General features: G+C 35.1%; 1 protein-coding gene across 2 annotated transcripts; it reads left to right on the plus strand.

Annotated features, from left to right (window-relative positions):
• The first annotated feature begins 9,935 nt into the window (after positions 1-9,935).
• Positions 9,936-13,609, plus strand: LOC144569679 (F-box/kelch-repeat protein At5g60570-like). Of its 2 annotated transcripts, none has more exons than XR_013516128.1 (5): positions 9,936-10,082; positions 10,198-10,237; positions 10,361-10,414; positions 10,512-10,534; positions 10,588-10,626. XR_013516128.1 is itself a non-coding variant. In XM_078320131.1 (5 exons), exon 5 carries the CDS (start codon positions 11,667-11,669, stop codon positions 12,996-12,998), a length of 1,332 nt encoding a protein of 443 aa, XP_078176257.1. In that variant the 5' UTR covers positions 9,936-10,082; positions 10,198-10,237; positions 10,361-10,414; positions 10,512-10,534; positions 11,578-11,666; the 3' UTR covers positions 12,999-13,609. The 2 variants fall into 2 exon arrangements, 1 of the variants encoding a protein (XP_078176257.1); XM_078320131.1 differs by lacking the exon at positions 10,588-10,626 and adding an exon at positions 11,578-13,609.
• Positions 13,610-14,535: the final 926 nt, after the last annotated feature.

The raw sequence follows: 14,535 nt of genomic DNA on the forward strand, positions 1-14,535 counted from the left end.
ATCCAGTTGGATTCTTGATTTCTTGTGGGTTGAATGTTATTAAAGGATGGTGTGATTGTTCCGGAAACAAATCGGTTGTTATTCCAATAGCAGCCGTTTAATTTTGTTTAGATTCTTGTATGAAAAAATGTCTTGTTGAGATTCTCACATGAAAACATCTAAACGGATGTTATTAGAATAACAGCCGATCTTTTTTCCGATTTTTCCGATATATTGTTTTCAAAAAGTATTTGTTATTGTTGAATTGAATTGGTTCATGGTAAATTTAAATTAGCTAATAATATGAGATGGGTTATTGTTATTTGTAAATTAAAGATGTTGTTTTAGTTCGTGTTTATATTTTTATTTTTAAAATTTAAATAGTTTTCTTTTATATAATAGTGGACTACTCCACCGATTTTATAAATCGAAACCATACAATGTTAGGCAAGTACTGGTACCAGTGGTACTAGTCCTTCCTTGTACCAATCAATTACAAAAGAACGTATGTAAACCAACCTACAGCATATCAAAGCGAAAAACCAAAATCCAAGAGTCCAAAACAATAACCAACCAATTAGCAAACACTAATAAAAGAAACGGCCTCAAAACTAAAAACAAAATGGCTGCACTCTAGTATCAAATTTCACCGTCCTCCCATGTGTCGGACCCATCTGTAAGCATAGAGACCCTGTGCTCCTGCACTCTCTCATCCAAATCCTCCTCCTGTGTAATCAAATCATCACAAAAAATAGGAATATGCAACACATCAGTAGGAAGTACTAACGATAATTTAAGGACAGATCTATTATCTTTTGAAGTCACCCAAAATTTCGTGAGAGGCTAGATACTTGGTGGTTGCAGCGAGGTATCAGCACATATTTATTTAAGGCTAGATACTTGGTGGCCGGCACAAACCCAAAATTTCGTGAGAAGTTGACAGTCAATCCCATTCTGGTATCTATGATCTATTATCTTTTGAAGTCACCCAAAATTTCGTTTCCTTTGGCCACCTGAGATACCTCTAATCATATCATTTCCCACCAAGGTATCAGCACATATTTCAAATCCTAATGCAATTGTACACAAGAAAAGTAATTTTAGCACATATTGCTCGAGGTTTAGCTCTAACCCCCTGAAAACTAAAATTCAAATAATTAATTCAAATTACTTAGCATATCTCCATATTAAAATATATTTGAAGATCAAATTAAATATATTTTTCAATTTTTTTTACTATAATTTAGATCGATAAAAAATCATTGCTTTTCAAAAGATTGTACATCATTAAAAACAATGATTTTCTACATATAAAATTTAATTTCCAAATACATTTTGAGCAAGGTTTAGGTGCTATGAATAGTATAAGTAGCTCAGTAAATTGATTATATAATAAAGTTGTAGAATATAAATTTTTACTATTTTTATTATTTATGAAAGATAGCAAAAAAAATGACTTAAAAATAAACGGAAATTGTCAATGTTTAAAGATATTTTTTGCCATCTTTCAAAAATCATAAAAAATAATAAAATGATTTAAAAAATAATAAAAATTGATATTTTACAAGTTCATTATATAATCAATTTATATACTGAACTACTTAGATCCAAATTTGAAATTTATATGATAAATTTTTGAGACCATAGTACAGAAGACCTATGCTATCTATAGCACAAAAGCCTTCCTCATATATTTTAATATAGATATAAGAGTGAGTCTATGGTAATATGCATATCACGATTTGGCACCGTGCTACGGCTCTATATTCGAGTTTTCAAATCCTAACGGTCGATCCGAACCGTTCATCTTGTTTTCCATATTAATATGTGTTTGGAGACCAAATTTTATATTTTTTGAAATTTTTTTACAATTTTTTTAGATTTATTGAAAATCACTGTTTTTGGATGGTCCAGAATTTTCAGATCAAGTGATTTTCTAAATATCTAAAAAAATAGTAAAAAAATTTCAAAAAATGTAAAATTTGGTCTCCAAACACATATTAATATGGAGAACAAGATGAACGGTTCGGATCGACTGTTAGGATTTAAAAACTTGAATTTAGAGCCGTAGCACGGTAACAACCCGTGATATGCATATTACCATAGACTCACTCTAGATATAATGTTAAATGGTTTGAATCTAACTATCTGTGTAACGACTTTAATTTGAAAAACACAATGGGTCAATAGCCCGTCTCTAATAATATTATTTATAACCAAGATAATAACGTTATTAAGCTGAAAATAAAGCACTTACGTTAATTGCTCAGTCGGAACAAACTCAAGATCCCCTCATTGTTAAATTTTCAGACATTTGATTTCTTTACTATTTTATTTTCTATTTCCACGCTTGGCCAAAGTATATTCAAATGAGGTCTACAAAATCAGAGATGGGCTCAGGATTTTCGTCGGGGGGCAAAAAAAAAATATCGAATCGGGTTTAAATAACTTATCAGATTTAAACCCATTAACTAATTGGGTACTCGATAAAAAAATAATGTTTTGACTTTTATTTTCCAATACCCTGACTTATAATTTATGATTCTATAACTTATAATTAATATTACAAATCATAATTCAAGAAATTTATTTTGATTTTAACACTAAATTTAACCCGAATTACAAATTAAACATTCGGAGGAGGGGAGCTGCCCCCGTGCTACAGTAGATCCGGTCATGTATAAAATAGATAATAATGTTATTAAAAATGGGGAAAAAAAAATAAAAAGACGATCCTAAGATTTTTTTTTTTTTGTGTGTGCAGACACTGCTTAAAAAATGGATGTGGATACGTCCCATGCACGACGAATTTTGAAAAAAAATATTTTTTTCTTGCTATAAAATTGTAAGACGACATAAATATCATTAGAATGACGCTTCTCTATCTTTTGAAAAATTGTCACGCTATATTAATGATATATGATTGTTCGTCTAACAAATCTGACGCTTCCAAATTATATGAGCTTATACAAAAATTATATGAATTAAAAACATCAATAAACAACGAAAAGGAGTATATTTTATTACATTTTTTAATTGTACCTGTGCATAATATTAGAGGTTGAAACTGAAAAGTTCAGAAAATTATATTTTTACCATCTCTAACAAAAAAAAAAAAAAATCAAATTACCAGTTTTTTTTTTTAATCACGCCCACAATCTGAACTTGTGAAGAAGTTGGTTTCACAAGTTCAAACTGCGGACGTGGTAAAAATGATTTTAAAAAAAAAAAATGCTGCTATTTGATTTATTTGTTTTTCAAAAATGGTGAAAATAAAAAATTCGTCTGAAAAGTTGTATAGCAGCACTTGCATTGGTGGTGGACAACTCAATTGTGAAACTGTCATGGGCGAATATTAATAGACTTTGAAAACAAATAAATTACATCTGGACTGAAATTATGACCTATACACTTAATGCTCGCACTAAATTCAGTTACATTGAATTTTTTTTATGATGTTAATTAGAAGTTTATCATTAAAATTTTGAAATTGGAAACACAATCAATTGTAACTTTGACTAAATCATTTGTACCTAAAATTTAATGCACGCACTGCGCGTAGTTTAAATGGCGTTAGAAGTTTGTTGTGGGATTTAATTAACAGTCCCCTCTAAAATGTATTTATTTTTATTTTTAAAAATGTATTAAATAAAAAGGAAATTCTTTAAACATTTTCTTGATTCGGTTCAGAGTTTGTATGCAGACTTCAATCTTTACACCTTGTTTGGATGGAGAGTAGAGGAAGGGAGGGAATGGAAAGAAAAGAAATTTTTTAGTCGAATTATGTTTGGTTGATAAAATTATGTCGGGAGTGAAGGATACAGGTGAAAGATTTAATCTTGTATTATTATAATTAATATAATTAGTTTCTCTCTCAATTTGAAATATAACGGATGAAAAGAAATTTCGTTACAAATATTAAAAAAAACACACACACACAAATATCCAATACTATATTTTACCAATATAATTCTCATACAAATTTTGTCACAAACCTACAACATTTACTGAATTTCTCATTAACTGTCACACCCCGGAACAGGGGTCGCGCAGTTTTGTTTTAAAATACGGTTTTGTTCATGTAGATTTATATATATATATATATATAAATTGTTATGTTTATGTGTGTGGGCCCGATTCTATTAGTATGCGGGGGGTGGCAGGGGGGCGGCAGCCCCCTGCGAGCGTTGTCTGAGGTTACGAAGCACCGCTCAATAGAGCACGAAAAATTTTATTTTGGAGAAGTCAAATTGCATGAAAATCCTTTAACCGACGGTCCAAATTAGTCAAATTATCATATGATTTGATTTAAAACAAGTTTGGTTCAAAACCGATTTAATTTGGCCAAGTTATACCCAAAACAGTATTTTTGGGAACCCATTGCGGCCCGCAATAGGGCTGTTGCGGCCCGCAACCCTTCCCAAAATTTCCAGCCTCTGCAAACTACCTCTGACTCCATTCATTGCGGCCCGCAATGAATTTATTGCGGCCCGCAACAAGTTCCAAAATTTCCCAGCCTCTGAAGGGAGCCTCTGCCTCCATTCATTGCGGCCCGCAATGACCTGGTTGGCTTGTTAAGCTGCGAATTTTTCTGTCTACTCTCATTGCGGCCCGCAATAGGGTTATTGCGGCCCGCAATAAGGGTACTGATTTTCATTCCTTTGCCCATTTTCGTGAAATTTCACCCCGTTTTCAAACCCGATCAAATCCCCGTATAACTAAACAATTATTCCCCATTCACTAGCAATTTTAATGATATTTAAAATGCAATTTCAACATTTAAATCATAACAACCATTTAAAACATACCGTTAGGGTTTTAGAACATAATACGGTTCGATAACAACCTATTCATCAAAATAACCGACTACGGGTTCAACTACACATTCAAAATGGACATAAAGGGTTTGGCATAACCTATTAGCTCGGCCTAAACTCACGCGTCGAGCCCGAGTCCCACTTCACTCGCGTTTACCTGCACATATCAGTTCAAAGGGAAAAATTCCCCGAGGGGAGGGGGTGAGAAAACCTGTCATCCGTTTTCTCAGTGCGGAATTTAAAGGGCTACTGGATTTGTGAGAAATCCATCACCAGAACTAAATACACTAGCAATAGGGCATCTATTTATTTATTCACCAATAATAATAAATGCACATGTACCGGGAATAGATTCAAACGGGTTTCAATTCACAAAAAAATCAACATCAAGCAACGAATTTCCAGAAAGATTTGGTTTTACAGATATAATATATATAAGTCTGGTTATGAGGTACAGATATCAACTATCGATCACCTCTGGCTTAACAGTTCTATTTTCTGGTTTCAAGTCATACAATTTCATCAATTCATCACTTAAAATATACACGGGCATATTCCGCGAATATGCAACAGAATATCACTTTTCTCAAAAAGAAATCACTGACACTTTCACTGAATCACCGAACCACAGTTCTACCTAAAATTACACTGCACTTCCCTTACCCAACCGGTACTGGGTTCACTAGGGCCATTCTCCAGATGCGCATAAGGGTCCTGGATGAAAGTCTAGTAGCTAGCTAGACTTTCCACTATGATACACTGTTCACTTCACACAATCAATCCAAGTCATACTGTGGTTCCACTCACTTATTCAAAACGACAGATCAACAATCGATAAACCGTACCAACATGAGAATCATAACAGTTATACAATTCAATTACACTAATATCACAATTAATGCAATGCGGCAACAAATGCTTTCAATCAGAGATTCAACATGCTATGCACAGTTTATTTAAATCAAGCAATCAACATAAATATAATAATATGCACCGTTATTTAGTTCTACGAATAAACCCCAAAACAGATCCCGTGAACCCCCGCACCTGGTTATGTAGGGCACGTAGAGGGTCCGCGATCTCGCGACTCGGTAAGCTCGTCAATCCCGCTAGCCGTGCTCGTTAGGATCTATACATAGGTCAATTTATTAAATTCCGGCACTTTTGCAATTTCGACCCTAATCAATTTTTGGGAAAATCCGTAAATTGGAAATTTGGTGGCACTTTGGAACACGGAATCAGTCAATTTACACTATAGAAACAACAAAGGCACGGAATAATAAGTTTGGTACGATTCTACGGGTTTTCACCGAAACCCTAAAAACAAGGAATCACGAAATGAGAGAGAAATAGGAAGGGGAATTACCAATGGAACGGATGGATGTGCGAGATTTGAGCTCCTCTTCCTAAATCTCCGTTTTCGCGCAATACGGTCACCGGGGTGTCTCTCTCTCACTCTCTCTCTCTCTCGTTCTTTCTCTCTTGGCGGAAACAAAGGAAAAGAAGAAGAAAAGAGATGGGGGCAGGAAAGGAAAGGAAGGAGGGGAAGAGGAGGGAATGACAAGGGGCCCCCACTTGTAAGTGGTATTTTTGCAAAATAAACCCTCCACTTGTTCGATATTGTTTAAATGAGTTATATAACCGCAATTGCTCCTCTCTCTTAACACAATTAATCGTATAATTATTTTTCACCATCCACGTCACTAATTTCGTATATACGTATATATATATATTATTTGATTTAACCACTTATTATTTTAATTAAATCTGAATTTTAAAAGTTCACGGTGTTACATTAACCTTCTAAATTTTAATTAACCAAACAAGAAATAAGATGAAAAAGAAAGTTAAATTTATTTTCTCTCATTAATTATCTAAACATGGAGATATTAAATATATTAATCTTCATTTCTATTTTATTCCCATTCCCTTCTTTTCTTCACCTCCGCTTCCTTCCTCTGCTCTCCATCCAAACAGGGTGTTAATCGCAAAAAATATACAAAGGAATTGAATCGACATTTTTTCTATTGAATCGAAAAATGTTTCCATATCTTGTTCCTTTTTGACAAAATATTTAATTATATTTTTTAAAATAAAATTTTCTGTCTAAAATGATAAAGCATTTTAGGGGACATACATGCAAAAGTCTGCAAACGATCAAACGCTAGTACAAGGTTTTCTTATCTAGTCATGACGATAAATACAGATCAAACCAACATTCAAAACCATATACGATAATATCATCGAAATCTTTCTACAAAACACACATAATAATTAGTTGGCAAAATTGTTTGAATCGAGTTTTCATTGGTCGGCTCAACGGCACTTGCGGTGTTCACTTCTGGTTGAAAATATTGGCTGAACCCGGTTCATAACGTACTCTATGTCTCAAAAGAAGGCCAGTAAATACACGCACTATAAAATTACCACCTATTACACAACAAATATAATTTAGATAAAAGGTTAAAAACTCGTTCGAAAGAATAGTCCTACTATATGACAAATAAAAAATAAGCAAGTGTCATCTATAATACTGCTGTAATTTGCTATTAATAATTTATACACCTGGTGCATACAATTTTTAGAAGGCAAAAGAATTGGAAATTCTCTCCTCACGTGCAGGCCTGCTGGATGACTTCTCTGGTTGACCGCTCTCTCTGCATGCTGGGTTTCTCTTTGATAAATCTAAACCGTTCAAATAATTTGGCCATCGTCTCATCGATCCAGACTGTTCGATTTGGCAACGCGGATTTTGCACGGGCTTTGTTTATTTTTTATCTTCAGATAAGCTTTTTGTTTTAGTATTATTCGCCGCCAGTTGTAGATAGATTATAGATACACTGGCGAATTCAGAGACTAACGAAATAAAATATTGCAATACCGCCTTGTGTTTTTGAGATATCATATCATATCACTTGGGAGATGAAGAAATTGTATGGGTTAGAATTGTAGTTAAGTTGCCAGATAGGCATAAAAGATGCACTGCCTGAAAGTAGTGGATTAACAATACCCGGGTCGGGTATACCCGACCATACCCGCCCGTGCCCGAGCCCGGGTATGGGTCGGGTACTCGGGTATGCGGGTACGGGCATAAACCGGACCGGACCCGTTTTTTTGGACCAATACCCGACCATACCCTACCCGACTATACCCGTACCCTAGTACCCGAGTACTGTTCATCCGAATTCAAAATTCAAAAATTCTGTTTTTCCCTCAAAAAAAAAAACAGAAAAAACCAACAAAAAACCAGAAAAAAAAACCAGAAAAAAACAGCAAAAAAAAACCAGAAAAAAACCAGAAAAAATAAAAATAAATAAATACCCGTACCCGCCCTACCCGTCAAGGGTACACGGGTACGGGTATAGGACGGGTAGGGTATGGTTTTTGAAAAATATACCCGAGATACCCTTACCCTTATACCCGTCCTACCCGACCTACCCGTACCCGAGACGTACCCGTACCCTACCCGGGTATACCCGGGGTACCCGTACCCGCCCCAGTATTAATACCCTACCTGAAAGTAATTACGTGCTACTCCCACGTGGTTTTTCATTTTACTAAAGTGCCCTTTATCACCTTGGCTATTTCCTTGCAATAAAAACTTCTCTTAGTCGAAATTGATGTTAAACCTTGAGAAAACAAAGTGTCCATATATCTTTGAAATTGTAAAACCCACGTATGGTTCATACTTTAAATTTTGTTTCAAAATAAGTTTCGTTGGAACTGTTTTTTGTGGAGCTTTTAAGTGAGAATTTGAAATAATTCTGTTAAAGTAGACATGACAATATTAAAAAAAAAAAAATTAACAAAGTAGAAAAGTAGAATATCATCTTCAGGAAAAAGAATTTAGAATTACGATGCAATGATATCGTAAAACATACTTATTTGTTTTACATGATAACAAAGTCACAACTCGTAAAAATAAAAAAATTCCAAATTATGTATGTTTTATTTTTCAAATACATCAGATCTGTATCAAGACAAGTACAATTTGGACAACATTTGGCCAATGTTTGAGACTTGATAAATTGAACAGTTAAAATTTCCAAAATGTCAGTGCATGATTGATCAATTTCAAAATCAATCCATATCTGATGCCCATCCTATCTAACGGGTAATAAATCTGCAATTTGATAGATATTTTCTTTTTTTAGAAATTTAAACATCGAATATCATGATTTTCCAACGAGTCCTTAATATCACCTCTCTATGTTGTATCATATTGATTTTATAATATAAAAAATGTTTATTTATATGAAAACAATTATTGAAATACTTTGCTTAACATGTTATGATATGATCAATCCAATTAAGAAATATATGACAACGGTGATCTAAAAATGTGTCTAACCGTGAGAACAAAATAAAAAAAGAAATAATTTTATAGAAGGATATGCTTGGATAGTAGAATAAGAATGTTTATATCGATATATTCTGTATAATTTTATGTATTAAAAAAACTAATAATCAAACGAATTATAAATAAGTGCATAACTGCTTATATTAAAGATGGAAGAAGGCATGAATGCCCTTTGAAAATAAACCATACATAACTATATGTATAGAGTCATTTTTCTGATAATGATAGACATGCAGTGATAATAAAAATATTCCCTTAAGAAAATAAAAATAAAAACATTTATATTTTAATAAATATAATATTTAAAATTAAATGGACAGAAGCAAAAAAATACGAATGACCTCATCTCCAAAATCATTCTTTAAACTGAACTCAACAATCTGCTACATGTAAAATATGTCATTTGAGGGGGCAATGCTAAAGTTCTTCAGAGATTATCCTTCAAGCTTCATTTGATCATTTCATTGGAGGCAGTCAGCAGCCAGGTAGTAAGAACAGTAGAACACAGAAACCGAAGGCGAGTTCGCGAGAACAGTGGTTTATCCATCGGTTTGCCCCGAATTCGTTAAAAGACTCTTTAACAGTAATCGGGTCCACCCGCAGTGACTCTGTAAGCAGAAATTTCCTGCACCCAGAGACAGGACATCTGATTCCAACTATAAAAGGCTCCCTGGTCATTTAATTCCATCCTATCCATCCATTCATCCATTTCCGCTCATAAAATATTTCTACTCTCGTCCATAGGCACTAATATAGTAATATATAACACACACTCTCTCAGTCGCACGGCTCTCTATCGGTTGCTTTCTTTCGCCTCTCTCGTCCGAAAATTGGCGACTAATGGTGGTCTCCACCACTTGATTATACAGGCTCGTCAGGCGATCTTTGATTGGACCGAGAGAAGTGGCTTAAGAGAGGAACAAACGGTAAGATCGAAGCTTTATTTCTACTCCTCTCTGCCCCTGCTTCCTTTGTCTTTTTCATTTTGAAAAGTGTTGTTCTTTCGGCTCATGGCGGATGGGATGACGCGGCATTTCGCAGGTAGTAAAGTTGACAATCGCTATTGGTCACAGAGAGAAAGGTCAGATTTTTGTTTTCTATATAGTTTTTCTTCAGTTAAAATTTGTTGCGATTCTTTTTGGTACATATCGCTTTTTATTTTTAGAGTAGAACTGATAGTTTTCAGCTCTCTCTTTTTTCTCAGGTTTCGGAGTTGATTGAGTTTCAATTGATTGAGGTTTTTCGGAAAAGGAAAAAGGTGAAGTTCTACTTTCTTGTTTTTCCATCTTTTTCTTAGATTTATTTGGTTCTCGTCTAGTTTGATATCCTGACGTTCTCTCTTGTTGATTTAACAGATTAATCTCTGGAGATCAGTGAGGTGCTTTCTTTTTTTTGAAAAACTTGGCAGCGGCTGCCAAGAGGATCAGTGAGGTGCTCTCTCTCTCTCTCTCTCTATCACACAAACACACAAGCACACACCGACACACGCTGACACAAGCACGCTTTACTTTTTTGCATTGTATTCTTTTTTCTTTTTTAATTAATGTCCAGTTCAATGTGGTACCTTTCAGTTATGAACAATACCTAATTTTGATTTTGTGACTTGGAGCTTTGATCCCCAAATCAAATTGTAGGTTAATTTCTAGGATATTACATGATGTTCCCTTCAGGAAATTCTAAAAGCAATTAATTTGTTCAGGTGATGTGTGTCACTAATCTAAATCGATATTAAATAAGGCAAAGGAAGAAATCATCTAATTTTGTGTAAAAAATTATCAAGCATTCATATTTTCAAGTTTAAATATTATCTAAATTTCCCATAATCCGTTTTGCAGCGTTAGATTAGTTTTAATCCTCGAGAGAAGTACCTTTTGTTACTTAAGTTGTCTTTAATTATGGGTTTTAAAAATGATAAGATATTTTATTTATAACCAATTGTTATTGATTTCTCAAACTGCCTATAAACGGGTAACGTAGAAGTTTATATCTAATTTTTAACTGTGGCAGCAATGAAGGTTCCGCAAATATTGTGTGTGGTATTTTATATAAATTTACAAGGGAATCTTTTTTGGAAGATATCTTATTGAGATATTGTTGGTTGAAACATGTTAATGTTGTAAACTCCCTAGAAATGTAGCAAAAATAAAGGGGATGTAAATCAGAGTTAAAAAAAAGTGATATTTTGAATATATTTATATTTAAAAAAAAAAAGAATTTCAATTTCTCAAGTGATAAAAAGAAATTTGAAACATGCAAAAGGTTATTGTAGATGGTAAAATAAGGCACCAAAGAACAAGGTTCATGCAACTAAAATTGTACCATTGCCAACTTTTAAATTACTTCTTCATGCAATGCTTTCTTTATGTACTTAATTTTCATTGAGTTTTTAACATTGTTACTTCCAATTCTATTTCCTCGCAGGAGATTATTACCATAACCACTTTTGTTCGTTCTATCATTCATTCTAATTTGGTTGCAAATCTGAAATAAGCATTCCAATCCAAAACAACATGGTGCAGACCCAAAACAAAATGGACAGTTCCCAGTTCTTCCAGTTCAAAACTCTGATTATTGCTCGAATCACCATTATGCTTCACCTCCTGAAAACCCTAGGTGGGGACCCATATGCCTTGCATAGAAGCATACTTGCGTCCCTCCTATCCCCTAGTGACATTCTTTCAAACAGCTTAAAAAAACTAATAACTAATATATCCGTCCCAAACCCAGATTTCTCTATCTTGCACTCGAGGATGCAGATCATCTCCAAACTGCACTCGAAATGCCAGATAGTCAGTGATGAGCACTCAGCCAACTGTCTCCTGCCTGGTTTACCTGAAGAACTTGCCCTAGATTGCCTCGCAGTATCAAGCCGGTCGAACTACCCCATCCTTGCATGCGTAAGCAGGAGTTTAAAATCATTAATCTCAAGTGGCTATTTGTATAATCTCAGACAGACACTCAGGATTCAAGAGCACTGGATATACGTATCTAGTAGCCGCATGCCATGGGAGGGCTTTGATCCTTCGATAAGGCGGTGGATGCCAATGCCTCGAATCCCATGTGATGAGTGCTTCAAAATGGCCGACAAGGAGTCGCTGGCAGTCGGAACTCGACTTCTGGTTTTTGGCCGACAAACTTTTGAGCTTGCTATTTGGATGTACAACCTGGTCACCAATCAGTGGTCACGGGCCCAGCCGATGCTCCATGGACGATGCCTTTTCGGATGTGCTAGCCTTAACAGCATTGCCATCTTAGCAGGTGGAATCGACCTTACTGGAAAGGTCCTTAACTTGGCTGAAATGTACAACTCTGAAACAGGCACCTGGGAACCCTTACCAGACTTGAAGCAGGCTCGCAAACTGTCGGCTGGTTTTTTCATGGACGGCAAATTTTATGCCATAGGCGGTCTGACTCAAGATAGTGAGTCGTTAACTTGTGGCGAGGAGTTTGATTTGGAAACTGGGGTTTGGCGCCGGATCATGAACATGTGCCCAATTGGGGTTAGGGTCTCCCAGTCGCCGCCTCTCTTGGCCGTGGTAAACAATCAGCTTTATGCAGCAGATAAGGACGACAATCTCGTGAAGAAATACAACAAGGAAAACAACACCTGGCATGTGGTGAAGGGGTTGCCTGTGCAGGCCTCGACAAATGGGTGGGGCATGGCGTTCAGAGGCTGTGGGGATAGCCTGATAGTGGTCATGGGGCAGTGGGTGGCGGAGACTCATGGGGTAGTGATTTATGCATGGTCCCCTGAAGGGGACCCACATGCACCTTGGGAGATTCTAGTTGCCAGGGAACGCGCTGGTTTGTTTGTGGAAAATTGCGCGATCATGAGTTGTTGAGTAAGAGCATAACCTTGGACATTGCGCACTGATAGTAGCAAGACTGATGTCAATGTAGGTTTTTCTGTTTAGCAGGTGGCTCTCCCTTATTTTCTGAAATTGTTTTACTTCTCTCATTTCTTCCTCATATCTAACAAAAAATCCCAAAAGTATCCTCTCCCCTCCTCCCCCCTCGTATTCTTGCCTTCTTTAATTTTGCCCTTAAATCCAAAAGTGAAAAAAAAAAAAAAATAGTGTCCAACCTGCTCTTTTGTTTTTCTTCTCTTTTAATTCTTCCACCCCTCAATCCTCCGTGTCGTGCATATGAACCCTTCTTCCTCTGTGCTTCTCCTTATTGATAAACCCCTTCTGTGCTGAGTGACAAACTGTTCAAAGACATGTAATAAGAAACAAACATAGAAAAATTGAAAGCTGAAGATGGAGGCTTTCTGCTAATTGGGTGAGTAGCAGTAACTAGCAAGTGGTTAGTTGGTTATAACAGTAGAGTATGTTAGATAGAAAAAGAGGAAAAAACAAAAGAGGAGGAAAAAGATATGCTTTAATATCTTTTATCATAAAACATTGTACTCTTTTTGCCGTGCTCTTAATGGGATAAATTTTATTGCATCTCTTATCTCTGTGTTCTCTGTTTTTATGCTTGTGAATGTTTTCCATTTTCTTGTTCATAATTTTACCTATAATTTCACCATCGTTGGCTCCATGGAGGCATAGACTTGGGCTATTATGCTAAGTAATATGTACTGATAATATTGACTAGTGACTGCTGACTATTTAGTGTTGGCACCTTGGTGCGTTGATACCAAACATCTTCAAATGCATCTGCATAATGTGCATAAATGATACGTGAATTGTGTACACAGTAGCAGGTAGATGAAAATATGGGAGAAGTTCATTAATTATTGGTTAAAAAAGAATTTTACGTCATCAAATATTGTCACCTTGCGTTTGTAGAAATCATTTAGTATTATCAAATAAAGCTGCTTTAATTTTTGGCTCCATGAAAGAAATTAAAGTGGTGCAAGGTTTAAAATATTGTAAATTCGTTAGTAGGCATTTAAAGCCACTAGCTTAAAAAAAAATGTAAATTGCTGGTTTCTCTATTATTAGCGACAGAAAAGGTTGATTTTGTATTATAACATGACACTAGTGGGACGGTGTATAGTTTATACAGCAATACTGTAGTACTGTTGCAAGTAGACAATTAATAAGTTGCAAGTAGACAATTAATAAAGAGTGAGTCTATGGTATGTATAGTTTATACAGCAATACTGTAGTACTGTTGCAAGTAGACAATTAATAAAGAGTGAGTCTATGGTACTATGCATATCACGGGTTGTTACCGTGCTACGGATCTATATTCATGTTTTCAAATTCTAACGGTCGATCCGAACCGTTCATTTTGTTCTCCATATTAATATGTGTTTGGAGACCAAATTTTACATTTTTTGAAAAAAAATTACTATTTTTTTTAGATATTTAGAAAATCACTTGATCTGAAAATTCTGGACCATCCAAAAACAGTGATTTTCAATAAATC

Source organism: Carex rostrata, chromosome 18, assembly GCF_964058835.1.
Source record: "Carex rostrata chromosome 18, lpCarRost1.2, whole genome shotgun sequence".
NCBI classification, from domain to species: Eukaryota; Viridiplantae; Streptophyta; class Magnoliopsida; order Poales; family Cyperaceae; genus Carex; species Carex rostrata.